At 47.5% G+C, this 27,812-nt stretch overlaps 1 protein-coding gene across 4 annotated transcripts in view; it reads left to right on the forward strand.

Moving 5' to 3' along the window:
- Positions 1–27,812, forward strand: part of SPTBN1 (spectrin beta, non-erythrocytic 1) — a 194,803-nt gene that overhangs the window by 143,943 nt on the left and 23,048 nt on the right. For all 4 annotated transcript variants that reach the window (XM_002914046.4, XM_034659139.1, XM_034659140.1 and 1 more), the window contains 18 exons: positions 75–262; positions 1,286–1,403; positions 2,508–2,666; positions 3,294–3,596; positions 5,393–5,546; positions 6,236–7,106; positions 7,205–7,339; positions 8,164–8,920; positions 9,810–10,012; positions 14,859–14,949; positions 19,899–20,045; positions 21,114–21,377; positions 23,289–23,513; positions 23,960–24,049; positions 24,201–24,482; positions 25,143–25,273; positions 26,486–26,690; positions 27,095–27,469. In XM_002914046.4, the coding sequence (XP_002914092.1) occupies positions 75–262; positions 1,286–1,403; positions 2,508–2,666; positions 3,294–3,596; positions 5,393–5,546; positions 6,236–7,106; positions 7,205–7,339; positions 8,164–8,920; positions 9,810–10,012; positions 14,859–14,949; positions 19,899–20,045; positions 21,114–21,377; positions 23,289–23,513; positions 23,960–24,049; positions 24,201–24,482; positions 25,143–25,273; positions 26,486–26,690; positions 27,095–27,469 (4,698 nt within the window). The remainder of the gene's footprint in view (positions 1–74; positions 263–1,285; positions 1,404–2,507; positions 2,667–3,293; positions 3,597–5,392; positions 5,547–6,235; positions 7,107–7,204; positions 7,340–8,163; positions 8,921–9,809; positions 10,013–14,858; positions 14,950–19,898; positions 20,046–21,113; positions 21,378–23,288; positions 23,514–23,959; positions 24,050–24,200; positions 24,483–25,142; positions 25,274–26,485; positions 26,691–27,094; positions 27,470–27,812) is intronic.

Here is a 27,812-nt window from a genome sequence, read left to right on the forward strand (position 1 = left end):
TGTAGGGTTATAATCCTGTTTTCCTTACTTGGCAATATGATCTTACTGTTCGTTTTTCTAACTCTTGTTCACAGGTGCTTGACAATGCTATTGAAACAGAAAAAATGATTGAAAAGTATGAGTCACTTGCCTCTGACCTTCTGGAGTGGATTGAACAAACCATCATTATCCTGAACAATCGCAAATTTGCCAATTCTCTGGTTGGGGTTCAACAACAGCTTCAGGCATTCAACACTTACCGCACTGTGGAGAAACCGCCCAAGTAAGATGCAGATTGGAATGCCTTACCGTACATGTGGGAAGAGAGATGATGGCAGCCTCAGACCCCTGTTTTCTGACTTCCGTGACCTCATCTCTTAATGAGCGGCTCTCCAGGGGCCTGTCTTGCTCTTTTTCATTTGACCCCAAGTGGCTGAACTCTGCTACCAACCACGCCTTCTGCGAGCCTTCCCAGTAGTTTGTGCCCCTGGTATGCGTGATACTGATACCTGAGAATCCTAAGAAATGGTACAGGTCTCCAGTCCCTTTTCCCAAACCCTTGTACCTGATGTGTTTCAGAACTCCTTACGTTCTGGATGGTAGAGAAGTAGCTGAGTACATGTATATTGTTTGTTACAAGACTCATAGTGGGCCTGAGACAGTAACCCATTGTCAGGCCTGCTAATAAGTCTGTAGCAAAGTGCGTAACTACGATGTGTTGAATACAGACAGTAAATTGTTTTATATCTATCTGTTAGATCAGTTTTTGCTGTCCCCCAAATTGATTTTTGACTTCTTTTTGAAAATTCTAATTGTCAAATAAGGATTATGGACCTTATCCCTTCTTAGAGTTCAAAAGTCATTCCTCCTTTTTCTGCAACCCAGCGCAGTTGTAAATTCCTTGCTAAGGTCTCTGAAACCCATTGAAAGTCATTTGAAGTAATTCTTGCTGAATGTATCCAGCTGTGCTCTCTGAATGAAGTCCATCGTCCAGGATGTATAGTCTAAACCTTGAATGAAGTGATTAATAAAAGAGTTATATTATGTCCCCCCAACTATAAATCTCAGTAGCAGCAACCAACCAACCCCAGCAAAATTCCACAGTTGGGTGCATTTTGCGGTCTGTGATACCCAAAAACTAATGCACCGTGTTTTCTCTAACATGAGTTCCACATAAATCAGACCAGAGATAAATGGCTTTCAAAATTGTATGGCTGTGTGAAAGATGTTTTTCTCCAAAAGCAAATGAATTTTTCCCCTTGAAGGAACAATATATATATATTTTTTTCTTTTCCCCTGTACTTAGGTTTACTGAGAAGGGGAACTTGGAAGTGCTGCTTTTTACTATTCAGAGCAAGATGAGGGCCAACAATCAGAAGGTCTACATGCCCCGGGAGGGCAAGCTCATCTCTGACATTAACAAGGTAAAGCTGAGCCATTTGGTCCCGTGTGGGCCTTGACCTTCTGTAGGCTTCAGGTTCTAGGTCTTGATTGCTAAGAGGGCAGTCTGAAAGGGTCCATCCTGGCCTGCTGAACTGATGCGTGACAGCAGTGGCTTGGGTTTTGCAGGGTGTCAAGCAAATACTTGTGGGTTGATCTGTTGGAGTTTTGGGAGGGAATGTTAGACTGTCAAACCAGTCTTGGTTCATTCTCTTTACCTTGTTACTCTCATCTGCCCAAGGCAGTCAACTCTAGCATATTTAAGTTGCAGAAGGGAAAACTCGATACCTTATTTCATGTATCTAGAATCTCTAAAGTTTGGGGCTTAGGATTTTGGCTGTTTTTGTCAGAGAGGCTGTCCAGCAGTTTCCATTTCAGTCTGTTTTGTCTGTAATTACAGAATTTCACGGTGGGCATTATTTCCAGGTAGAAATTTGAAAAATCTAGAACTGTGGTCAGTTTTGTACATTTAGATTATTTTAAGTGGAATTTTTTTGATGTATGATACATTTCATAGAAATTAGTTTACTGTGAACATTTGGTGAGGATTTGGAGCAAAATGCTCAGATGTGTGAATTAAAAAGAAGTAGCTCAAAAAAAAAAAGGTGGGTGGTCGTGCCTGGCTGGCTTAGTTGGTGGACTATGCAACTCTTGATCTTGGGGTCATAAGTTTGAGCCCCACACTGGGTATAGAGATTACTTAAATAAATAAAATGTTAAAAAAAAAAAAGTGGCTCAGGATGGGGTGAATAAGAGAGTCATGATTTCTTTCTGAGAACTCATTTATCTTTTTTATGTGATCAGAGCTGTTGAAGGTAATTACTTCATTTCCTCTCAAAGTAAGAGATTTATAATTGAGTTATGTTGCTCCTTATTACACTGTTTTGTTTTCCAAATATAGCACAGGACTTTCAGATATAGATAGGAAAGAGCGTTCCCATGAGGCTAAACAGAGAGAAAACTACTTCTTTTCTCAAGGCCTAAGAGTGAGGGTGGAAACGGGATTACTGAGAAGTACTAGCTGTTGACTGTAGCCGAGGAGAGTTCCTTGGACATTGCAGGAAACTGTCCCCTTTTCGCCTCTGTAGGCCTGGGAAAGACTGGAAAAAGCAGAACACGAGCGAGAACTGGCACTGCGGAACGAGCTCATCAGACAGGAGAAACTGGAACAGCTCGCCCGCAGATTCGACCGCAAGGCAGCTATGAGGGAGACCTGGCTGAGTGAAAACCAGCGTCTGGTGTCCCAGGTGCTGCTCTAGACCTCATTCGGGGACCTGCTCCCGGGGTCATCTAGAAACGTGGACCATCCCCGAGGGCCACAGGACAGCTACTTATCAACACCCACTGTTCTGAAGTAACTCGAGCCTTCTCGCTCACTTCCCATGAAGAGGATGTTTATCATTTCTAGTGTCCTTATTCTTCTGTTTATCTAACTGTTCGCAGATTTGGAAGCAGCTCAAGCAGAGTTTGTTTAGAGCCAGTGAGTGAGTGTGAACTGCTCACATTATCTAGTTTTTAGAGATTTCTCTTACCTTTCATCTTTGGCCATCTGATCCTTCAAGGCAGTTGGACTGGTCATGAAATAAGTAAAAGTAACTTCCCTTTCTCCTTGGGTTCACACAAACTGTCACCTGCTCCAGTCACAAAATGAGAAGTTGCTGATTTGCTTTAGGGAGGGCATCTTAGCTCTAGCAAGGAGTGTTAAGTGTCCTAGGGAAGGCGGAGACCAGCAGCTGGCGGGGCTCAAGTCAGTGTGGCTGTAGGACCACCAGAGATTGTGTTTGAGATTCAACTTCTGTCTCTGTTTGTTACAGTTGGATGGCTTTTTTATTTTGTGTTTGTGTGGTTTTGTTCTTCCCCCCATTTTTCTGTAGGACAACTTTGGTTTCGACCTTCCTGCAGTCGAGGCCGCCACGAAAAAGCATGAGGCCATTGAGACAGACATTGCCGCGTACGAGGAACGCGTGCAGGCTGTGGTCGCCGTGGCCAGGGAGCTCGAGGCAGAGAACTACCATGACATCAAACGCATCACAGCAAGGAAAGACAATGTCATCCGGCTCTGGGAGTACCTCCTGGAATTGCTCAGAGCCCGGAGGCAGCGTCTCGAGATGAACCTGGGGTTGCAAAAGATATTCCAGGAAATGCTCTACATTATGGACTGGATGGACGAAATGAAGGTAGAACTTGAGTGAGAGGAGGCCAGAGCTGATCCAGCAGGCCTTCTCTTTCCTGGCACCCCACCCCCTCCCCCACCGACCACACAGCGCCCAGTGTGCCCTAGCTGCCCACTCTCTAAATCCACATTACCTGTGGGAAGACTCTTCATTCAGGAGTTAGATGTGAGGTGTGAAAAAGTTGTATTGAAAACCAGTTCCATAGCCAGAGATGTGCTACAGTGATTTAGATTTAATTTAGGTCTATCCCACAGTAGGGAATCAATCAGATGATGGTTTTCTGTGTCTTTACTCTTGAGAGTTGAAGTGGCTTTCCGTTTGATTGATCTGTGTGTGGGTGGCTCTTGTGGGGAAGGGGCCCAGGAAGATAACGTGGGCAGACGGGAGAGTGGTAGGTAGTGTGGGTGGAGTGTGGGTCGGGAACCAGGCGACCCCAGTTCAGACGGTCAGCGCTGGAGCTGTGAAGTCTCCTTGAGCCTCCTTTCTTGGTTTTTAAATTGGGATCGCTCTGACCACCTCCCTCTTTCGGTTACAGCCAGGATGAAGTGTGGTCACAGGCGTACACATCATAGGATGGGCTGGTTGGAAATGGCTGCCGGTTCCAGTTTGTGCTTCTCCTTCCTTCACTGACAGCCTGAGCATAGACTTCCAAGCTTTCCTCCTGCCCAGGAAGAGACCTGCTGTTGTGCCAGAGGCCTGCGCCCGTTTGTGTTCTCTGCTGCGGGCGTAGAAGGCTCACCCGTGTCAAGCAGTCCCCCAGCTGGAAGGCATTTAGCTCCGTAGCTGGAATAGAACAGGGCAGTTTGTAGACAGTACAGTGAAGCCCCCTTTATCTCAGCATGCTGTGTTCCTAAGCTCGACCTTATGCGACAGATTTCTTCCTGGGATGTAAGCCCTCGTCTTTTGCTTAACCTATTGAGCCGTTGCTGGCGGAGGGATAGGGTCACCTCATCCCATCAGTTTGTCCTCTTACTGTCCCAGATTTATGATGTTCTCAAGTATGGTCTGTGTTGACCTTTCAAAGTAGAAATGTTCATAAAATCTGGCAGGGAGGCGCTTTTCATTTTATAAATCATGTTGTACATTAAAGTTCCCAAAATTTGGGCCAGAGAGTTCCTTCAGAAGTAGGAGTGAAGTAGAAATTCCATCTGGAGAGGAAGTCAGATGAGGCCCCCACATTGAGCTGATGGAAGGAAGAAAAGAAAGTGTTAGTGGACTCAGACTTAAGCCAAAGAAATTGCTCAGACCCGAATCAAGCAGGAAGCCACCTGACCCTGTTTTTACTTGGTTCAAGATGTGGTTTGTAAGCTTTCAGCTAGATCCTTCTCCCAATGACAATGTATTACCGAGACACACCAGTAAGCTTTTAACTGAGGGAAACATCCATGGAAGGGGTCAGCAACTTATGGGAGATTTCTTTTTTAACTCTGCAATAACTACAGCGTTTCTCTCTTCTGGAATATTGTTGCTGCGGTGGTTTCTTCTTTGAGCCCCACTTCACACGTCCTACCGGTTCCCCCACTCCCTTTTTTTCTCTTCTGTTCTTAGTGTATTTTTGACCTATTTATTCCAGGGGAGATGATCTTCACTTTATTATGTCTCTCCTGATGCAGGCTTTTGGGTTTGTTTGGTTTTGTTCCAATTTGCTTGTCCTTCTGCCCCCCTAGAGATGCAGGGAGGGTGGGGGGCTGGAGAGAGGGTGCAGCCGAGTTGCCGGCTCTCAGCTTGTCCAGAGAGTACGAGACTCTGAAGTCAAGGTTCTCTGCACAGATGTGCCCTCTGTTTTCTCTGGTGCACAGGTGCTATTACTGTCTCAAGACTACGGCAAACACTTGCTCGGCGTGGAAGACCTGTTGCAGAAGCACGCCCTGGTCGAGGCGGACATTGGCATCCAGGCAGAGCGGGTGCGAGGTGTCAATGCTTCTGCCCAGAAGTTTGCAACAGACGGGGAAGGTAAGGATGGGCTGTTGCAGACCTTCCGTCCTCGCCACCAGAGGTCCATCTTTATAGAAGTAGATAAGTGGTGTGTGCCAGGGGGCATTTTGAAGTTACTGGGCCGTTGTAGGTTCCCAGTGGCTTTGTCATGGGTACATGAGCTGCAGTGGGGTGGCCTTCTGGGTACTTTTTAACTCTGCCGGGCTCTTCCGAAATGGACATGTGTTTCCGTTAAATACTCAAGTACTGCTCGGTTCTGCACTTCGACATTTGGCAGTCACACTTTGCCTAGATCACACTCCATGCATCCAGCGCCCTGGTGTGGCTGCTCAAACATCTCACGGCTTTCACGTCTGGTCATACGTACCCTTGTTTAAAGGATGTTTGAAAGGATTTGGTTGTGTTCCTTATACTTGAGAAACAAACGCAGCTGATCTTTTTCTTACGATTTATATGCTTTTTTTGGTTCATAAATGACCACTTTGTACTTGGGGCAAAAAAATAACACTTACCATTGCCTTCCACCCACCCACCCATGTCCAGGCAAGGCCCTAGAAGGTTCTCCATTGCCTTATAACATGGCCCTGCACTGAGAATGGAACTGGCAATGTGGTGGTGAGAAAACGAGTGTAACTCACTACTTGCAAATAAGCAGGGACCTGTGCTTTAGCCGTCAGACTCCCACATTCCTTCCTTGCATTAAACAGGTTACAAGCCCTGCGACCCTCAGGTGATCCGAGACCGCGTGGCCCACATGGAGTTCTGTTATCAAGAACTCTGCCAGCTGGCGGCTGAACGCCGGGCTCGTCTGGAAGAGTCCCGCCGCCTCTGGAAGTTCTTCTGGGAGATGGCCGAAGAGGAGGGCTGGATACGGGAGAAGGAGAAGATCCTGTCCTCCGACGATTACGGGAAGGACCTGACCAGCGTCGTGCGCCTGCTGAGTAAGCACCGGGCGTTCGAGGACGAGATGAGCGGCCGCAGTGGCCACTTCGAGCAGGCCATCAAAGAAGGTGAAGACATGATCGCGGAAGAGCACTTCGGGTCCGAGAAGATCCGAGAGAGGATCCTTTACATCCGGGAGCAGTGGGCCAACTTGGAGCAGCTCTCGGCCATTCGGAAGAAGCGCCTGGAGGAGGCCTCCCTGCTGCACCAGTTCCAGGCAGATGCCGATGACATCGATGCGTGGATGCTGGACGTCCTCAGGATCGCCTCCAGCAACGATGTGGGTCACGATGAGTACTCTACACAGTCTCTGGTCAAGAAGCACAAGGACGTGGCGGAGGAGATCGCCAACTATAGGCCCACCATCGACTCGCTGCACGAGCAGGCCGGTGCCCTCCCCCAGGAGCATGCCGAGTCTCCCGACGTGAGGGGCAGGCTGTCGGGCATTGAGGAACGGTACAAGGAGGTGGCAGAGCTGACGCGGCTGAGGAAGCAGGCGCTGCAGGACACCCTGGCCTTGTACAAGATGTTCAGTGAGGCTGACGCCTGTGAGCTCTGGATCGACGAGAAGGAGCAGTGGCTCAACAACATGCAGATCCCAGAGAAGCTGGAGGACCTGGAAGTCATCCAGCACAGGTGAGTGGGTGCGCTGCCGGTGGTGTCAGGGCCACCAGCTGCCCCCCATTACCACCCGTGACCGAGGAGGTGAGTACCCTGTTGAATTGCCTTTCCAGATTCGAGAGCCTTGAACCGGAAATGAATAACCAGGCTTCCCGGGTCGCCGTGGTGAACCAGATCGCACGGCAGCTCATGCACAGCGGCCACCCAAGCGAGAAAATCAAAGCCCAGCAGGACAAACTCAACACGAGGTGAGCGTGCAGCTTGCAGTGTGCTGGCTCTCTGTGTGTCGGCGCAGGGAGGGCGGGGTCCCTGGTGGAGCCTTCCTGTCAGGAATTTTCCACACGGGGTCACTGATAATATGACCCTAATGTCACAGCATTGGCATCTGCCTTTCAACATACCCTGGTTTTGCAAGAAGTGTCTTTTGGGGTGATGTCATTCAAGGCATCCTGGCACCTGCCTGTCCCCACATCAGAAGTTAAGGTGTTAGTGTGAGGCCTGTACCCAGTGTGGACCATGGCATCAAGGTGGCACCGCTACTGTCCCTTTTGAGATGATTTCTGGAACAGAATTTTAGCATGTTTTAGATGTATTTGGAGAGTGGAAGTCCTGATTATCGAGTTAGACCTTTGTCCTGGTGTTATCTTTCTGTTGAATAAACACATTTGAATAGCTTGTGGTGGCCTCAGTTCTAAAGATGACTGTCACGCATTTTGGGTTTGGAAAATGTTCATTAGCTGCAGTTCAGGGATAAGAAAAATCCTCATGGCAGAAATGCAGTTACAGAAAAGTAACTGATTCTGGGGGACAGATGTGCGGTCCACACTGGAGCTCCTTGAACAAGTGCCTCTTCATGTCAGGCTTTTTCCATATTATGTCTCGTCTCTGGGTGTTTTGATGATAATTTGGTATACATATGCTGAGTGAGATGATTTTCCAAAAAGCATTTATTTTCCTAGCAGAGATGGAGAGAAAACATGACATCTTTGACCTTGACTGTTAATGTCACTGTGTAGCCGTGAGCTGTCAGCCTGTTTCAGACACGGCTCTGTCCGTGCCCTTGTGCTTACAGGTGGAGTCAGTTCCGAGAGCTGGTGGACAGGAAGAAGGACGCTCTTCTCTCTGCCCTGAGCATACAGAACTACCACCTCGAATGCAATGAAACCAAATCCTGGATTCGAGAGAAGACCAAGGTCATTGAGTCTACCCAGGACCTGGGCAATGACCTGGCCGGCGTCATGGCCCTGCAGCGCAAGCTGACCGGCATGGAGCGGGACCTGGTGGCCATCGAGGCGAAGCTGAGCGACCTGCAGAAAGAGGCCGAGAAGCTCGAGTCCGAGCACCCCGACCAGGCTCAGGCCATCCTGTCTCGGCTGGCCGAGATCAGCGACGTGTGGGAGGAGATGAAGACCACACTGAAAAACCGCGAGGCCTCCCTGGGAGAGGCCAGCAAGCTGCAGCAGTTCCTGCGGGACCTGGACGACTTCCAGTCCTGGCTGTCCCGGACCCAGACGGCCATCGCCTCTGAGGACATGCCCAACACCCTTACCGAGGCGGAGAAGCTCCTCACGCAGCACGAGAACATCAAAAACGAGATCGACAACTACGAGGAGGACTACCAGAAGATGAGGGACATGGGCGAGATGGTCACCCAGGGACAGACCGACGCCCAGTACATGTTTCTGCGGCAGCGGCTGCAGGCCCTGGACACTGGGTGGAATGAGCTGCACAAAATGTGGGAGAACAGGCAGAACCTTCTCTCGCAGTCACATGCCTACCAGCAGTTTCTTAGGGACACGAAGCAGGCCGAGGCCTTCCTTAACAACCAGGTACTGCTCCTCACTTGTCTTTGCCTCCTCCCTGGTGCAGCAAGTCCTGCTTGCCGTTTGAAGCTTTCTAGCCAGGCTGCTGCTTCAGAGCACCCTGGGTGGAAACAGGGATAATTGAGGGGCTTCTTACCCTCTGACTGCCAGGGCACTGAAACCCATCACAGCGTAGGGGACGGGCGCTGAAGGTTCCTGCGGCACTGTCTTGCCCTGCAGGGTACCGTTCCGTTTCAGCTGCTTTCGAGGATCTCTTATGTTCATGGCATGTCCTCATAGTGTTGCATTACATTGGCCATACCCTGTGAGGCAGTGATCCAGTTCGATGATTTGAAAGGTACAGCGAGGGAGGGTTTTTTGTTTGTTTTTTTATTTGTTTGCTTGGGGTTTTTTGTTTTTGTTTGTTTTTTGGTGGGGGAACTAAGTGGTTCTGTGTTCCTTGCCCCAGAAGAGTCAGGGAGTTCACCCAATGACACAAGGCAGAAACTAGAGAAAGAAAAAGGCTGAAGATGGTGGCCAGCATCAGGGTTGTTAATCTCTTTTCAAGAGAGAGTTTGAAGAGTATGTTCCCACTGGGCAGTGGGCACATGAGAGGACCCTGGTGGCTGATGCACAAAGCATTGCTTCGTTTCCTTGCTGACTTTGGGAAGAAGTTTAGCCATTGAACCATTTAAGGAAATTTCGTTCCTTACGGGGTACAACTAGGTTTTTTCCTCCCAGCCTTTTGTTTTCTCTGATTCAGTAGATTATTTAAGTACAATGGAGCAAGGATTATGAGGTACGTGTTGCATGGAAACTTAGGACATAGGAAAGGTAGCTCGTGTTATTCTGAAAACAGGTCGTATTTCATTGTGTTTCATCCTGCTCTCATTTTGGTTGTCTCTCTTTGAAAAAGGAGTATGTTCTGGCCCACACTGAAATGCCCACCACCTTGGAAGGAGCTGAAGCAGCTATTAAAAAACAAGAGGACTTCATGACCACCATGGACGCCAATGAGGAGAAGATCAACGCTGTTGTGGAGACGGGCCGGAGGCTGGTGAGCGACGGGAACATCAACTCGGATCGCATCCAGGAGAAGGTGGACTCCATCGATGACAGGTACGGCACTCCGGCTCCTGAGGGAGTCTGGCACCCTGGGACTCCCAGCCTCAAGCATTAGCCACAAGTCCTTGGGACTGTGAGTATGAATTTCCAAGTGGGCAGGGTCTGGACAGCTGGTAAACTTCAATCTACCTACCACAGAAAATCAATGAGCAGCACATGACTGCCTGGAAGTGCGGTTCTCATGGTCAGGCGTGGACCACAAAAGAAAAGAAACCCCAAGAAGCCATACTAATACTTAATCAAAGATTTGTAAGAGCCATGATGCCAATTAGCAATCAGGTGTAAGCCATACCCTTCAAGAGCTGCTGGGTGTAGCCTGTCACGTGATGGGGGCCCGAGAGTCACACTTCCCCAGCTAAGCCCACGTTCACCTTCATCCACGCCAGACTCCTCTGAAGCCTTTCAGGAGGGAGTAGGGAGGCACGGCGAGGTTTGCTTATCCTGAGTACCTGGCAGAGCCACAAAGGAGCATTATCAGGCCCTTCTCAGAAAATTGGCTTGGATAATGCCGTAATAGGATTTTTTCATGATGAGAGAAAAGCCCTTTCCTCTTCTGCCAAGGCATCTCCACGATTTGATGCCTTCTTTTATTTTTGTTTACTCACGTATTTGTAGTTACGATTTTTCTCCCTGACTGAAGGCCAGTGTACTCTGTTTGCAACCCTCATTCTCACCCTGCCTTGCCTGTTCCTGAAGTGGGAGGTCAGGGCAGGTCAAGGTTTGGATGCACCAGGACAGGCGGTTTTGGTCTGGCCAGTTGCATCCTGGTTTAGCCCGTCTGGGTCAGTCTCTGGCCTCCGTTCCACCCGATCTTCTGTGGTCCCAGTTTGGGCTGGATTTAAGCACTCATTGTGAAGCTGATGTCATCGACAGGCTTCTTTCCTGGCTTTCAAGTGCAGTGGAAAGGAAGAACTTCTTGCTGAGAACGTTTCCTTGCTTATGATATCCAAGAGGGTCTCCTGGGACCCTGAAATTTTTGTGATACGGAGTGAAAGGGGGAATTACTCCCTCCCCGGGAAGACTGAGGTTTTGGCTTTAGCGCTTCCAAGCGTTTTCAACTGATTCAGAGCCTCAGCCATGTCTTCGAAGGGTGCTACTGTGGAATAGGATATAACGTATATTATCATTTTGTATCTGTTGCTCTTCAAACAACTACGAAAAAGAAAAAAAATCCAGCAAACCCTTGAGTGAGTGTGAAAAACAAAGATTAGGCAAGGTATTGTTAACTTAGAGAAAAAGAATTTCCTTTCTTCCTAATGTTCAGTCTTGAGTTATTTTGTGCATACAGCACGTCATGCTCGTCTGTGTTAGACGCGTACAGCTGGTTTCCTGAGGGCTGACTTGGCCGTTAGGGACACGTGCTTCCAGGCAGGCGTGCAGCTGCCTTGCGCTTTGCTGCGTGTGTTCATACATCCCCTGGTGCTGCAGCTGTGAGGGGTTTTTGGAAGCAGGTGACGTTGTCAAGACTGGAGACTCCTGGACGGGGGAGAACATTTCAGCAGCCCTCCGTTGTGGTTTAACCTTCCTTTTGCCCTTGACTCGGAGCCTGGGCTCCTGGGGTACCAGAGCCTCCTTAGGATTTCTGTTGAAGAAGAAACGGAGCATATTATCCATAAACAAAAGAAAGATGGAAGGGGGAGGGGGCTTTCCATGGATCAGCCCTCAGGACAACTACATTTTCCTCAGCTCGTGTTCACTGAATTCTGGTTTCACTTTCATATCCCCAGAGGCCTCCCTCTGGATCAGAAACTGACCCCAGAGGATACTTGTCTGTTATCAAAGTACACAAATATGTGAGTTCCAGGTGCTGTGGGGCCATAAGCTAAGTGAGTATCTGAACACTGAGATCTAATCCCCTGTCCAGAAACATTCTGATGCTCTTGTAAAGCTATTTTCATAAAACACAAAATCATTATAACGTGCTTACGTTCTCTGGAAATCTTGTCGACTACCACGGAGTTTGTCGAAATGAAAAAATACTAGAACAAAGACACTGGCTCTTACCAGATGTGGGTGGGGTGCGAGTGACCTTTAAAGTGCTCATGCCTGGGTGGAAAGGAGCCTGCTGTCCAAGCCTGCCCCAGGGCGTGTGAATGGGTGAGCTTCCTGGCTCGAAAGAAGTTCCAGCCACAGTGTAGTCCTGGGAGAGCAAGGAAACGGGATCCAGCTTCGTAAAGCCAGACCCCATCTCACACGGGAAAACGCTTTGGTAGTATCCATCTGTTTTACTCAGGCACCTGTGGTTCTTCACTTTTTACAAGAACCAGAGTTAGACCTAGCATCTGCCTCAGAGTTTGAAGTAGCTTCTGAGTCTTATATAGGGGTAGGGGGTGAGAAATGGAAATAAAGCAACAGATTTAACCTTGCCCCAAACAAAGAACACCCTTAGGACTGTAGGAAACTACGGCCAAGTTTTAGAAGGTCCTTCCCTATAATTAAATCCACGATCCAGCTTGAAAGGCCTTCCCCAAACGCCATTGGTTGCTGCCGCTGGTGAACAGTGAAGCCCCACTCACTTCTCTCGAGGGTTCTCTGAGTCAGCAACAGGTGTGCTGCCCCTGTAGCTGTTTTTCACACTGCACAGCGTGCCCTTGAGACGCCATCACCATGCTCTCTCGGAGATCTGTGTCATTTGGATATGGGGCCCCGCATCACGATTTGGCCTTTCCCTTCTAACTGGTCCCACTAGAAGAGAGAGACTGCCCGGCCGGAAATCTGTTGGGCATGTGTGAGGGTTGACTGTGTAAGCTACCGTCAGGATTCTGTCTGGTTGTGTTTCTGCGTGGGAAGACTTCTCAGACAGTGTTTGAATTATTTTTATTTCCACCATTGCCATGAGCTTCAAGGGTACGTGTCCTGTTATAGCTGCCAGTTTCTGATTCCTCCTCACCTTCTGAGCACTTGGGTGTGACACTGTGGAAGGGACCTGGGTCTCTTATTGAAGACCTTTGACTAAAGGCAGGACCTGCATTTTCGTGCCTGACTCCAAATTACCTTCCTCCTGAAGATTGGCTTTTTATCTTCTTACAACCCCTACAAATAGTGACTGGAATTTGAGGTTTGGGAACTTAAATTTGTTTGGACATTTCCTTCCCCACCCACATTTTTAGACAGTAATTCCTTTAGCCCAAATTCACTAACAGTCTTTAAATAAATTTTTTTCAAATTTTTGGTATCTGGGAAAGGGTATCAATGCCGTAAAGAGGCTTTGGCCTTTATTTTTTGTTGTTATAAAAGAAATAGAATGTTTAAAATGTTGGGGAAGAAGCTACAGCCTTTAATCTTATCCCTGGCACGTTTTAGTTTCTGCTTTCCGATCTGTGCCTTGGGGTTTTATGCCCTTGAACATGCATATACTATTTCCATTTAGCATTATTTAAGAAATATTTTTCTATTTTTGCGTTTTACCTAAGTGATATAAAAATACTAAGGTCCCTTTTCCCAAAGCTATGAAACCCCTTTCAACTAAAAAGCATTAGAAAGTCATTATGCGTATCTAGCATATACTTGGCAGTATTATTTCTACTCGTATTACTCTAGTTGCTCTGTAGGCACTGACGCCCTGTAGGAGCAGAGAGCATTTCCCTTCGGTTCCCCAGGCAGATGACGGCTGCTGTGTTGCCACGATCAGTTTTGCCAGCATTCACTGAGGGCCCGTGTCACCCACAGTGTCGCTGTAAGCTCGCTCTTGCTCCCAAGGAAGGTTCTTAAAGGTCAGACAGCAGCTGGTGCCCCCGAGCTGCTCATGGCATCGTAGAGAATCAGGTTGTGTTCTTCCTTATCCCTCCATGGGGGCCCAGCAAGAGAGACCTTGCCCAGGCACATGGAGCAAGAAATTGCTTTGAGACTCAATGAAAACCAGGCCTCCTCATCTGCCCGAGTTAATACCCTTCACTTCGGCTGACTGGCTGGCTGGCTGGCTTAGGTTCCCCGGGAATATCGGGGAAGCCGTGTTAGGGCACTGCTGCTTAGCCCTCGGTGTGGCGGAGCGCCTCCCTGTTGCCGCAGAACTGTGTCAAGGCCATCCTTCCCACGGCATTCCCGGCATGCCCTTAGCTGCTCTTCACCGTCTCTGGTGGAGAACCTAAGCCACTGGGCGCCTGAAGGAAGTGCACTGCGGAGTTCTGGTACCACGACAGTGTGTGTGAAGAAGCCCTGTGTACAGCATTCGGGCTGGGGAGCCGGCACCCCATTTCCCTTGTCACTCCCCAAGCCCAGCAGCTCTTACCTGTTCTTAGGAATTTTTTCTTGAGGTTTCGTGCTTCAGCTTCATTCAACCTTGATTATCTTTATCCATTAATAAAGAGTGGGATCTAGTAGGTAGATAATCTCACAGGTCTCAGAATTTTCATTCTTGGTTCACTGTTGTTTGAGGGGAGTTTTTCTCAAGGTGGGAAAATATCTATCTAGGAGACATTAATTTGAAGCCGGTTATATGGTTATCTATATTTTCTTAGCCAGAGCTGTCACCCCAGTTTCTTGAAGATGAGTTTCAGATTCTCCTGCAGTGTCGTAGATGGGGCCTTGTACACAGTGCATGCTCACATTTTTTCCCCGAGCGCCAGATTAGGAAGCCCTGGATTTATATGGTAAGTTTGAGGCCATCCTCTGCCTGTTGTGTGGCGTGGACAGGTGCTTTGGTGTCTCATACTGTGGCTTACTCATTTGGAGGATGCTAAATTCTCTCACTTATCTTGTCTTTTTGACATAATGAGAACTGTAGAAGCAAACTGCTTTTATCATATGCAGAAACCCAGGGAAGACATTGAGTTGTAAATTCAGTCTTTCAAGATTCTGTATTTCCTTTTTTAAAAGTAATCTTTTATTATTGTTACAACAGACATCGGAAGAATCGTGAAGCAGCCAGCGAGCTTCTGATGAGATTGAAGGACAACAGGGATCTTCAGAAATTCCTGCAAGATTGTCAGGAGGTATGTCTCCCGTCAGCCCCTCCCTCCCTTTCTTCTAAGGAGAGCGAGAGCACTTGGAAGAAGAGCCCTTGGGATTATAAAATTAACTGAGGCCCAGAAATTCATTTCTAGCTGAGCTAGTATGGCACCTCATCAGTTCTCTAGCCTGCAAGCTACCACTTAGAGTAACTAGATTCTTCTAATCTAGAATAGTCTGGAATTCTGTCCATTACAGTGGACCCTAGCCATATGTGGTTATTTTGCTTTAAATTAATTAGAATTAAATAGAATTCAGAATGTAGTTCTTCCACCATACTTGGTGTATTTTAAGTGCTCAGTAGTCAATTGTGATTAGCAGCTGCCATATTGGACAGTGTGGGTGTGGAACATCCCCGTCGTCGAAGACAGTGTGATACCCTAGACCGTTTATTTAATAGCATGTTGTAAGTAAGAAGGAAGGAACTAAGGAACAGGACTGGCTACACAGGTAAGAAGCAAAGATTTAAAAAATATGGACTGAGTTTCTTACTCACTGAAGACCTTGGAGTATCCATCTTTCAGGTTCCTTGAATACGTGTCTAACATGCCAAGAGCAGCAGTTCTAATTTCAGACTCCTGAGTTTTTTTTAACATGTGGTATTAATCTATTGATTCTCTTACTATTTCATGCTCCCCTGATACATGCATAAACAAACTTGGAAAACTAAAGTTAGCTAGAAAAATGCAGTCTTTCTGCAAGCTAGCTGGAGAAAAGCATCTGGCTGCCTTCACATGTTCATGAGTTCATGAGCACATCGCATTTTTCTCTCTGCCAGAGAACAACACTGAGACTCCGTCCTCTCTGGTTTATTGGGTTAAATCCCCTTGGAGGCAGAAATGGGATGAAGGATATCCAAATGAAGCTGCAGGGCCCTTGTGGGAGGGGCATTGGTGGGTGTGGGGACGGGATCCGGTCGTGCGTGAAGAACATGACTGAAATCATCACAACACCTTGCCTGCAAACACATGGCTGCGTGTTAGAAGAAATACAGCCCTACCGGCAGTCGTGTTAGAGTGTGTGATAAGCGATCCTTCATGTCCGTTCTACTGCTGTCTCACTGTGAATCTTGCAGTATGCTCTAGCAGGTAAAGCTTCAGAAAGCAAGCCCCTAAACTGCGTAGGTTAGGGTCTGTCAGCTTCCTGTGCCACTCTGATGAATCTAGATCTGTGAGGGATTTGCCTGGAGCCAGACAGGCTGAAGACAGGAGTGCTTCTTCACATGACAGCGAGCATTAATAACCCATTTGGATTGGATGCTCATTTAAAGAGGTATTCGTGTCCCCCAAACAGGACGTAGAGGAGAGTAATGGGATCTGAAGTTAGCTGTGTAGGGGTGCATGTTGTTCCACAGTGAATACCCAGTGACTCTTTAGCCCTGGATGAATCCGGAGCTGTTTGCAGCCTGGCCTTTGCCTTTGACATGTTGGCGCGGTCCCTGTATTATCCCTTGATGGTTCCCCTGTAGTACTATGGATGACTCATTTTAACCTCAGGCCATCCTGGGGGGAGGACGGAGTCAATAGGATTCCATACTCTGGCTTAAAAGGCAAGTTTAATGAGATGAAATTCATGGACCTCAACATGGTGAAACCTAGGCTAAATTTGGGGGAAAGAATACCAGAAAAAGAGCAGGAGGTGAGGAGACAAGAGGAACCCTTGAGAGAAACCCAAATGAAGTTTTCCCGTTTTCCATTTATACATGTGTGGATTCATAAGTAGAAACGTGTAGGGAAGGTAAGTGGATAAAATGATAGTCCTTTCCCAGTGGAATCACAGGAAATCGTCTTACTGGGTTGTCAGATCTTCGTTACTACTTGTTTCAGATTAGCACCGTTGGTTTTAAGGAGTTCACTCTTCACCACGCACCAGTTGACTGTTGGATGTGCCACAAGGGCTCAGTCCTGCCGTGATGTCCCCTCACAGCATGCAGAAAGGTTCTGGCCGGCCTGTTGAGTCCTGGGAATGACGTGCAGGTCTCTTTATGACTGCTCTGCTAAGTCTTCCTGGTTCAGCCTTTCTTTCCTGGAGCCTCATGAAAAGTTAGTACAACCATAGGATCTGCTGGGGGTGCCGTCTCTCCCACCTCAGCACGTAGAGTTTCCGTGGGGTGACGGAATATAGGTCAGGTTTGGAGGCTCCAAAACCTTTGGTATAGAAGAGCAAGCAAAGGGCAGGTGTGTAGTGTTCTTTGGCTGTGAACTCTGCATCATTCAGCCTCATTAAAATGCATACCCTTTTTGTGTCCGACTCTTGATTTCGGCTCAGGTCATGATTTCAGGGTCATGAGACTGAGCCCCGAGTCAGGCTCCACACTGGGCATGGAGCCTGCTTAAGATTCTCCCTCTCCTTTTGCCCCTCCCCCTTCTTTAAAAAAAATTAAATTTAAAGGTACCCTTTAAGCCAGGATCTCTGAGAATGGAGTTTGTGTATGGACCAGCTTTGCATTTGAAAATCTAGTATGCTTCGAAAAGCTTCCATAGCACCTGCAGGTCGGATTTAGTACCATTTCCGGCTATGGGTATTGTCCAAAGTCTCGGGAATCCAAGTTGTCATCGTTTCCCCCCCGCCTCTCCCGTCCCCCGTCCCTTCCCCGTGGGTGCCTTGGCTAGAGCAGGCTTGGGTTGTGAGATCTGCCTTTGTTGCCATTCCTTATAACCACTGCCCGGAGGGGGAAATTTACTGCAGGGGCCCCCTATTCCCGGTTGTAGATGGGGCTATAAAGCACATCACAGTTTTTGTAGCGGTATTTCAATGTGAATTCCTGAAAAGTGATTTAGAAGTTACTGCTTTTCTGTTTTATTCCCTCACACCATAGGGAAACAACATTCAGAAACTGAAGGGTTTTTTTTTTTTGTTTGTTTGTTTTTTTTTAGAAGGGCAGTATAACTAGACTTGTGTGGCACAAGGGATAGCAAGTTCCATTGCTTTGCTCTGAGCTTGATTCAGTGATCAAAGCATTTTTCCTATCCTTTTCCAATCTGCACAGTGTTCTTTTCTGCAGAGAATGAGTATATTCTTAAATGACCTTTGCAAATGCCCACAAATACTAACTGTAGTTCTGATTGCAGAATGCTGATGAAGGGCTGATGAACTAGCAAGTTCCATAGCTCCATTTCATTGTGCTGTAGCGCATGGTGCTTTATCTGTAGGATGCTGTGTTCCGCAAAAAGCAGATTTGTTTATAAGCCTCTGATTTTTATGTAGCTCTTTTTTTTTTTTTTTGAAATCTCTCTGGGTAGGTGGTTATGAATAGCAAAAATATGTGAATGTCCTTTGCACTTTGGATTAATGCCTTCTATTGTGCTTAATCTGTGTGTATGTAGAAGACAGGGGAAGTTTTACCATTTGGTTTCCTTTTAACCTCTTTCCCCCTTGGACTGAATGAATGGCCATAATAATTCAGATTTTAGCTACCCAGATAACTGGAAAAAAGGTGATTCTTTTAAAGTAGGAAATGTAGTGTCCCTATTGTTATGTAACCAATCTATATAGTCCTAGCTTACAAAGGGGTATATGAGATTTACTGGTTTTTCACCTCAATAAAGAATGACAACAAAGATCTCAGTACCTTTTGCTTTCTACCCCTACCCCTCTCCTGCGTGGTGGGTGAATATGCTGAGAAAGGTAGACATGGTGCCTGGGAATTTGCCCATATTCGGAGCCAGGGGTGCTCCTGTGACCTGCATCACCCTCCTTGACCTCATTTTCAGAGAACAGACTTTCGGTTGTTTAAACCAATTTATGGGGAAGCCTTTCCCAGCAGCAGCCCTGAGTGTGAGTAAATGGCCTTGCAAATGTTGGTCCTGTGAGAGAAGGTTCTCTATGCCATTTCTAAACCTTGGAGATTGGACCATGGAGAGTCTGGGGTGCAGATTTGTTGTGGCAGCGACCGGTGCCACAAAAGTGGGCTTCTCCTGGTCACACAGGAGAAGGGACATGGTCTCTGAAGATCTTTGGTTGTAGGCTGATCCTACATTCCTTTGTGTATCTTTCTCTTAGGCAAACAAAAAGCTCTTCCCGGTTTAGTGCTGTGTATGCGGTGGGAATTAGGACTTGGCCTGGCCAACTGCAGGCAGTAAGGAGCCCAGAGAATCGGGATGAAAGCCAGCAAGGGAAGCGTGTCCAGGGCCTGGGGCTGGGCTGACTCCCACCCTTGGCCTCATGAGAGAACGCCTTTCTCAGATCTGTCAGCAGCTGGCCGGCTTTGTGAGCCTTTGCAGAGTTTAGATCCAAGGAGACATGTTGGGTCTCAAAATCAAGTCCTGGGGAGTGTTCTTGGTCTGAATGGAGGGCTCTTTAGAGAAATAAAGGCTATAGAAAAAGAGGTGAAGGTGATTCAGCCTTTGAAGGAAACTTAAAGAGGGCATCGTTGTTGCTTTACTCCTACAGTGAACAAGTTATTTATGCTTTTTGGCATTCCCATAGATACGCTGTGAAGGGAAGGGAGGGATAAAAGAGTGGGGGGTTTTGTGTTTGGTCTTTTTTATATATAATAGAAAACTAAAAGAGTAAAAAGATTACCGAATAGAGTAAAAGGCAGTTAATCATGATTTACATGGTATAGCTGGCACAAGTATTTAGAAGAGAAAGAAGATTGTGACTTGGACTGGTTAGGGCAGAATTTTAAACACAAGCCTTTGGGGGGAAGGCTGGTTACACGTGCCAAACACTTTGAAAGCTGGCTCGGAGAGCTCTTGTACTTCTGGATTTAACGTTAGTTACGTACTTTGGAGCATGGCTCAGGTACATCTCCCATACAATGGAGATAACCTGTCATGACGGGTCAGGGTTGTAAAGTAAATACTTGGTTGTCTGTTGATATGGAAACGTGCTGTACGCATAGTACAACATAACAACTCTTCCAGGCAGAAAAAAGGCTGATGTCTGTGATCACAATCTCTGAAACCTTTCTGATTTTTGTTTTTCCTAGCTATCTCTCTGGATCAATGAAAAGATGCTTACCGCCCAGGACATGTCTTATGACGAAGCCAGAAATCTGCACAGTAAATGGTTAAAACATCAAGCATTTATGGCAGAACTTGCGTCCAACAAAGAATGGCTTGACAAAATTGAGAAGGTGAGAAATTAAAATGTTTGATGAGGCTCCTGTTTCTGTGGTGTGGCCATGGCATGAGAGTGACCCGGTGAAAGTGAACTCCTCTCTTTAGCATGGACTCTGGCCTTTTTGAGTCCTGTCTGATCCCGTACAGAAGTTACACAGCCTGGAGCAGTCCCTCTCCCACTTAGCCAGTTCCTGACTTTGACTCAGTAGAAGGGAGAAAAGCAGAAACCCAGCCAGGTGTGGCGCAGAACACTTGATTTGTCTTTTAGTGAGTACTAGTTGTTCGGTTTCTGTTTTGTTTCTCACCTACTACGGATAATGGGCTGTGAGCCCCCTGGACAGAGTCGCCACTGTCTTGATCCTATCACATATTCTGGAATGTGAGAGGCTGATGATTTGCACAGAATTTAGAAATATTTCGTATTTTTTAAAAATCTTCCCAATTTTTCTTCGGTGACTAGGCACTATAATAACCTAAAATGTATCATTTTGGCACAGGGAGATTCTGTGCAGCATAACTGAACATGAACGTGAAGTTCCCCCCTCCCCTCTTCTCTTTCTCAGACTTTTTATAAAGATTTTATTTATTCATTTGACAGAGCATGAGCAGGGGTGAGGGAGCAGAGGGAAGGGGCAGAGGGAGAGGGAGAAGCAGACTCCCCACTGAGCGGGGAGCCCGATTCGGGGCTCCATCCCAGGTTGCTGGGACCATAACCTGAGCTCTGAAGGCAGACACTTAACAGCCTGAGCCACCCAGGTGCCCCCTTGTTCCAGACTCTTAATGGTTAAAATAATGTTTTAGCGTCTTTGGGGCCGAGTGGAGGAGATGAGATCTGATGTCATGAGCACTTCCCGTTGCCCCCTATGGAACTGTTTCAGCATGCCATGGTCACTTCTTGCTAGACTCTTGAAAGCCATGTAGTGTACATAGACTAGGCCCTTGTCCATTTTATTAAGCGGTAACCTTATGTGGAAAGGCTCTATAGGTTGAATGAATAGGTACATCACAGATTAAATACTTTAGGGTTGGTCTTCACAGTGACCTTTGCTCCCTAGCAAACTGTATTTATCTATGTTTTCCAGGAAGGAATGCAGCTGATTTCAGAAAAGCCTGAGACGGAAGCTGTGGTGAAGGAGAAACTCACTGGTTTACATAACATGTGGGAAGTCCTTGAATCCACCACCCAAACCAAGGCCCAGCGGCTCTTTGATGCAAACAAGGCCGAACTTTTCACCCAGAGCTGTGCAGATCTGGACAAATGGCTGCACGGCCTGGAGAGCCAGATTCAGTCTGACGACTATGGCAAAGACCTGACCAGCGTCAACATCCTGCTTAAAAAGCAACAGGCAAGTGCACCAGGCGACCACATACTTGGGCCTCTTTCTCTTTAAGTCTTTATAGACTTAACTCGCCCACCATGTTCTCAACCACCTGTCTTCTGTGTGAAGGGGTTTTAACCCAGCAAAATGTTTGTCCTGACAGCATCATGGGACACCACTAGAATCAACTGGAAAGACACAGTATTAGTAGAATATTGGGTGTCTGTGCATGGGAATACTTATTGTCATCATCTTAGTTGAGAGATAATAGTACCGTTTAACAGTTGAGTATAAATATTCACTTCATTCATTTCTTCAGTTTATACAAAGGAAAGCAATCCTGTTCGCATACTTTGCTGTATAATGTCTAGGAGGTACATGTTAGTTATCTGAGTTGGCCAGGGTACTTTTTAGATAAAAAAAGAAATTTATTTACTTATTTTGGGGACATCCTGGTAGTGCATTCTAAAGGCAAATGAATTTACCTTAAATTTTGAGAAAACTGCTTCCGTGAAGTTGAGAAAGCAGGTTGGTGGCAGAATCTTCCAGTGGCTTCCCTGGCTGGGTTTGCAATGTGTGGACAAGTCCCCAGCCCCACATTTCTGCTTAGAACCAGTCACTGTGGAAGTGTCTTTGCCGAGTGCTGAGGCCTGTTTCTTCAAAGTGATACCCACCCTTCCTTTTGCTAAGTGATGTGGTTATTTGGCTACCTTACTATGCATTAAGGAGTTTTGTTAGGGGTGGTTTTTACTCATGGCTGTTTACTTCCCTATCTAAGAAAGGAGTCCATTTATTCCTAGATGCAACCCCCTGTCTCTTAGCCATCAGTAGGTGTTATTCTCAATGTGATGTTTTCCTGAGTGAGATTCAACCCTGCTTTCACTTTCGCTCATTCTCCTCCTGTAAATAAGCAATTAGCATGTTTTCACCTCATAATCTGGTATTAAGAAAAAATAATCAGCCTTCTAATTGAAAAAATTGAGAGAAGGTAGAAACATTAGCTATTCTCTTTGCCTAAAAGAACTCGAACCTTAAGACATTATTGATGGTTAACATGGGTTTCCAGCATCATTGTGGCTTCTGAACAAGCAGATGAAGACTATCCTTTCCCTATAATTAATTCTTATTTGTCTTGTTATTTGCCTTCTGAGTTCCTGGATGAACTTGAATGTTGTTCCTGAGTTAAAAAATCCTGGAAAGGGTGGTACCTGGGTGGCTCAGTCGGTTAAGCGTCCGATTCTTGAGCTCAGCTCAGGTCTTGATCTCAGGATCAGGAGTTCAAGCCCTATGTTGGATACCACGCTGAGCATGGAACCTACTTTTAAAAAGCGGGGTGGGGGGGTGCCTGGTTGCTCAGTTGTGAAGTGTCTGCCTTCGGCTCAGGTCACAATCCCAGGGTCCTGGGATTGAGCCCCACATCGGGCTCCCTGCTCAGTGGGGAGCCTGCTTCTCCCTCTCCCACTCCCCCTGCTTGTGTTCCCTCTCTCGCTGTGTCTCTCTCTGTCAAATAAATAAAAAATCTTAAAAAAAAAAAAAAAAAGAAATCCTGGAAAGGGATTGATTGGTAGTTTGATATAGATGTTAAGAATCCTTTCTTAGACTCTCCATTATATAAATTTATTTATTTTTTTTAAGATTTTTTATTTATTTATTTGACAGAGATAGAGACAGCCAGCGAGAGAGGGAACACAAGCAGGGGGAGTGGGAGAGGAAGAAGCAGGCTCATAGCGGAAGAGCCTGATGTGGGGCTCGATCCCTGAACTCCGGGATCACGCCCTGAGCTGAAGGCAGACGCTTAACCGCTGCGCCACCCAGGCGCCCCCTCCATTATATAAATTTATACTCAGTCTTCCCTTTTGGCCAGTGCCCAAAGCATTTTATAGGACTGTGTGTCTCCCATGTCTCTGGTGTGACACACTTGATGTTTTCTGCCCTCAGATGCTGGAGAACCAAATGGAGGTGCGGAAGAAGGAGATCGAGGAGCTCCAGAGCCAGGCCCAGGCCCTGAGTCAGGAGGGGAAGAGCACCGACGAGGTGGACAGCAAGCGCCTCACCGTGCAGACCAAGTTCATGGAACTGCTGGAGCCCTTGAACGAGAGAAAGCATAACCTGCTGGCCTCCAAAGAGATCCATCAGTTCAACAGGGATGTGGAAGACGAGATTGTAAGTAGACCTTCAGCACGCCAGGGGCCTTTCCATAAGCTTCCTCATCTGTCCTGCCTTCAGGCGTGTTCTCACTTCTTTGTCAGACTCACTTTGGGCTGTGCTGGTGAGCTGGATTATCGAAGCCTATGCTTTTAGGTATTTACACGAAATGCAACTCCATTGTTTTCTTTGATTTTCTAAAGATGTTCTAGGGTTTTAATCCCCCTAGAATAGTAGTTTTAAGAATAAATTAAGGGTGAGGACTTGCAGTGAGTCCAGCAGTGAGGATGAAGTAGCGTCTGAAAGACCAGCCCTCGCCTTGTACCTCGGGCAGCCCTTCCCAGGGGGATCACACACCCCTCTCTTTGGCTGACCTCCCTGCTGATCCTCCATTGCGCTTGTTGGCATCAAATATTCGTTCTTTTTGAGCAGTCCTGACCGCCTAAATTTACAATTCTTTCCAGTTGTGGGTTGGAGAGAGGATGCCTTTGGCAACTTCCACGGATCATGGCCACAACCTCCAGACTGTGCAGCTGTTAATAAAGAAAAATCAGGTAAGGGTTTGTGCTTGGGCTAGCTCAGTCAGATGAATAATTGCTCCCGACTGCAGGTCAGAGAGCGTGAGAGAGCGCTGTTTCCCCTTGGCGCTCGTGGAACAGCCTGCTGTCACAGCTCAGCAAGCCTCTGTTGCCCCTGCTCCCACAGACCCTCCAGAAAGAGATCCAGGGACACCAGCCTCGCATTGATGACATCTTCGAGAGGAGCCAGAGCATTGTCACCGACAGCAGCAGCCTCAATGCCGAGGCCATCCGGCGGAGACTGGCTGACCTCAAGGAGCTGTGGGGCCTCCTCATCGAGGAGACCGAGAAGCGCCACAGGCGGCTTGAGGAGGCGCACAGGGCCCAGCAGTACTACTTCGACGCGGCCGAGGCTGAGGCGTGGATGAGCGAGCAGGAGCTGTACATGATGTCTGAGGAGAAGGCCAAGGTGAGAGAGGTTTCCAGCCCCGCCCTGGACAGCCTCAGACTCCCACCCCGAGCTTGTTCTCTGCTGGTGACTGTGTCTTTGTGAAGCATTTCATCATTGCCTTCGAGTGTCACGGGTGACACCACGGTGCATGAAGGTGACTAGAATCTGGGGGGATCTCCCCTTGACGAGAACCTTCCTATCTGAACCCTGGTATATGTCATTAAGACTAGGTGTATCCTTTTTTTTTTTTTTTGTCTTTTTTCTTTTTTTAATAGATATTTCCCAGAGTCCTTTTTGCTCTCTTTAGTTAATAGAGTTACCTAAACTTGAGAAGATGCTTTTGAGACCCTAAAAGTTGTTAGGGTTGCAGGATGTTGTCATCTATGTATGGCCTCAGCCAGCCAGGGCACACGTGGGTTCCTGGGCTTGAGCCTGTACCTCGGAGGGGTCTCACTCATTCCGTACGATCCTTGTGGTTATCTTTCACGGGGCCTCCCATGGTCCAGTCCGGGTTGACTGTCCTGAAAGCGTTCAGCATTGTCCTGCCCATATCACACTTGTGGTTTTGTTCTTTCTCATGATTTCTTCCTTCCACCCATCATGCAGTCAGCTGGTCCTGCTTGAAGCTGGTGTTGGGTCAGAGGGGACAACTGATTGTGACCCTCCCCGTCTTTGCAGGATGAGCAGAGTGCCGTCTCCATGTTAAAGAAGCACCAGATTCTGGAACAAGCAGTGGAGGACTATGCGGAGACCGTGCATCAGCTCTCCAAGACCAGCCGGGCCCTGGTGGCTGACAGCCATCCTGAAAGGTGAGGACTTTGTCGTCAGGATGAGACGGGCTTCTCAGTTCCTCCCAGCGTGAGGGTCTGTTACTCTGACCCGTGCGAACAGACATGGCAGCATCCATCTTGAGTAACTGGTGACGGAGATCTTTGAGAAGCGTCTGTCAAATAGACCCAGTAGGCCTGTACTGAATGGGAAGGGTGAATTGTTACATTAGGAAATTGCTCTTCTGAGTTAAATATCTCCTATGAGCCAAGGCCCTCTTGAAAAGTCACTGGTGTCATGAGTCAAGTGCAGATTGACTTGCACAGGTACTGGTTATCAAAACCTACCCTTGGGTTGAAGGTCATGCAGTGCAGTTAACTGAGTGGTAGACAAGCATGCACCGACCTGTAAAATAATAGGAGCAAGATGATACCACTTCCTCACAGATCAAGTCCTTCAGGCACCTCGGGAATAAAGAAAAGGAGTGTGTGTGGTCCTTCCCCATTTTATACCACGTTCACATATTAATTTTAATGGCAGTTATTTTAGGCTTGCTCTGTAACTGCCTTTTATAACTCAGGAAAAGAATCGGCTTTGTGCGTCAGCCAAGGCACATTGAAGATGCAGTCGGTGGCCATGTGGTGTAGGGGGTCCTTCATGTGTTCATGACAGGATTCCCAGGAGGGCGGCTTCCTAGTCTCTAGGGTCGAGCATCGGGAAATCCTTGTCTCTGATTGCCTCTTAGAAGACAGTCATGCTGGGGAGAAGTTGGAAGGGATGAAGTGCTCCCAGGACCCACTTGACAGGAGTGGTGGGGAGGAGCCTGCACCCCAGAGAAGGTGGAGATGTGTGCCGGACAGGGATATCATTTGTCCCTTCAGCCGCATGGTTCTTGAGAATGGAAGATGGCTCCTGGGTTTTGCATTAACTTTTAACGTCAAAGGAAATCCTGATTTCCAGAGCCAGCGGTGCAGAGAGTTAGGGTTTGTCCTCCCACCCTCTATCATCACAGTCAGGATGGCTTTCAGCCGTAATGATTGTGTCTTGTTTACATGTGGGCTCTAAAATTACTCAAGGTCAAATTCCAGAGTTTTATTTTTTAAGCTAAATAGGTGAACCAGAAGTTTCCTCCGAGAAATTTTATGTAACGTGCTTTCTTGGCGTCTCCACCTCATTTGTTTTCTCCCTGAAGAAAATGTGACATTTAAGGTTCTTTTCCTGCCGCCCCTCTCCCTCCCCTCCCCCTCTTCCAGTGAGCGCATCAGCATGCGGCAGTCCAAAGTGGATAAGCTGTACGCCGGCCTGAAAGACCTCGCGGAAGAGCGGAGGGGCAAGCTGGACGAGAGGCACAGGCTCTTCCAGCTCAACCGGGAGGTGGATGACCTGGAGCAGTGGATTGCCGAGAGGGAGGTGGTCGCAGGGTCGCACGAGTTGGGACAGGACTACGAGCACGTCACGGCAAGTACCGTGGGCAGAGCAGGGGCAGCCGTGCGATGCGCGCTGTGCACACGGCCACTTGACTCCTTATCTGTAAGCACATCACACGCCCTGGACTCACGTCAAAGGTCTTGGGGTTTGGTTTCAGCTCAGCTCTTTTACCAACAGGCAACTTTGACTTAGCTTATTTAACCTCTCTGTGCCCTTCTCCCCAGTAGTGAAAGGAGATGAAGCCAGGGCCTTGCTCTGCGACAGCGAGCAAGAAGGAAGCCTGGTTGAGTTTTTAGAGCTAGGACCTGTTAAGTCATGTGTGCTGCTTGTTTCTTTCCAAAGGACGTTCATGTGATCAAGAATAAAATGTTCATGGTAGTATCACTTGTTTTTTTTTTTTTTTTTTTTTTTTTTAACGCTCATCTCCGTTTCAGATGTTACAAGAACGATTCCGGGAATTTGCCCGAGACACCGGGAACATTGGGCAGGAGCGTGTGGACACGGTCAATCACATGGCTGATGAACTCATCAACTCTGGACATTCAGATGCTGCCACCATCGCTGAGTGGAAGGACGGGCTCAACGAAGCCTGGGCTGACCTCCTGGAGCTCATTGACACGAGAACACAAATTCTCGCCGCCTCCTATGAACTGCACAAATTTTACCACGACGCCAAGGAGATCTTTGGGCGCATCCAGGACAAGCACAAGAAACTCCCCGAGGAGCTTGGGAGAGATCAGAACACAGTGGAGACCTTACAGAGAATGCACACCACATTCGAGCATGACATCCAGGCTCTGGGCACTCAGGTGGGTCAGGGAGCCGCCCAGGGTGGCGGGGAGCGTCTTTATGCATCTTTGAGCGTCTCTGTTCATTCCTTGGCTCCTGAAAACATGCCTCCAAGAATTGCCCAGATTCAACACACACACACACACACACACACACACACACACACACACACACACACACACACACACACAGTTAAAATGCTCCATTTGGGAGAGCTCAGTCCGTAAAGGTCACAGTTTGCTGCATGCGCAGACATCATTAAGTAACCATCCCTACGATTAAAACAAACCCAGATGTACAAGCGGCTGGTACATTTGCCAGTTCTAGACCGTCTCAACACAAATTTGTATTATGTTAGCATAT

The sequence above is a fragment of the Ailuropoda melanoleuca genome, chromosome 4, assembly GCF_002007445.2.
Source record: "Ailuropoda melanoleuca isolate Jingjing chromosome 4, ASM200744v2, whole genome shotgun sequence".
NCBI classification, from domain to species: Eukaryota; Metazoa; Chordata; class Mammalia; order Carnivora; family Ursidae; genus Ailuropoda; species Ailuropoda melanoleuca.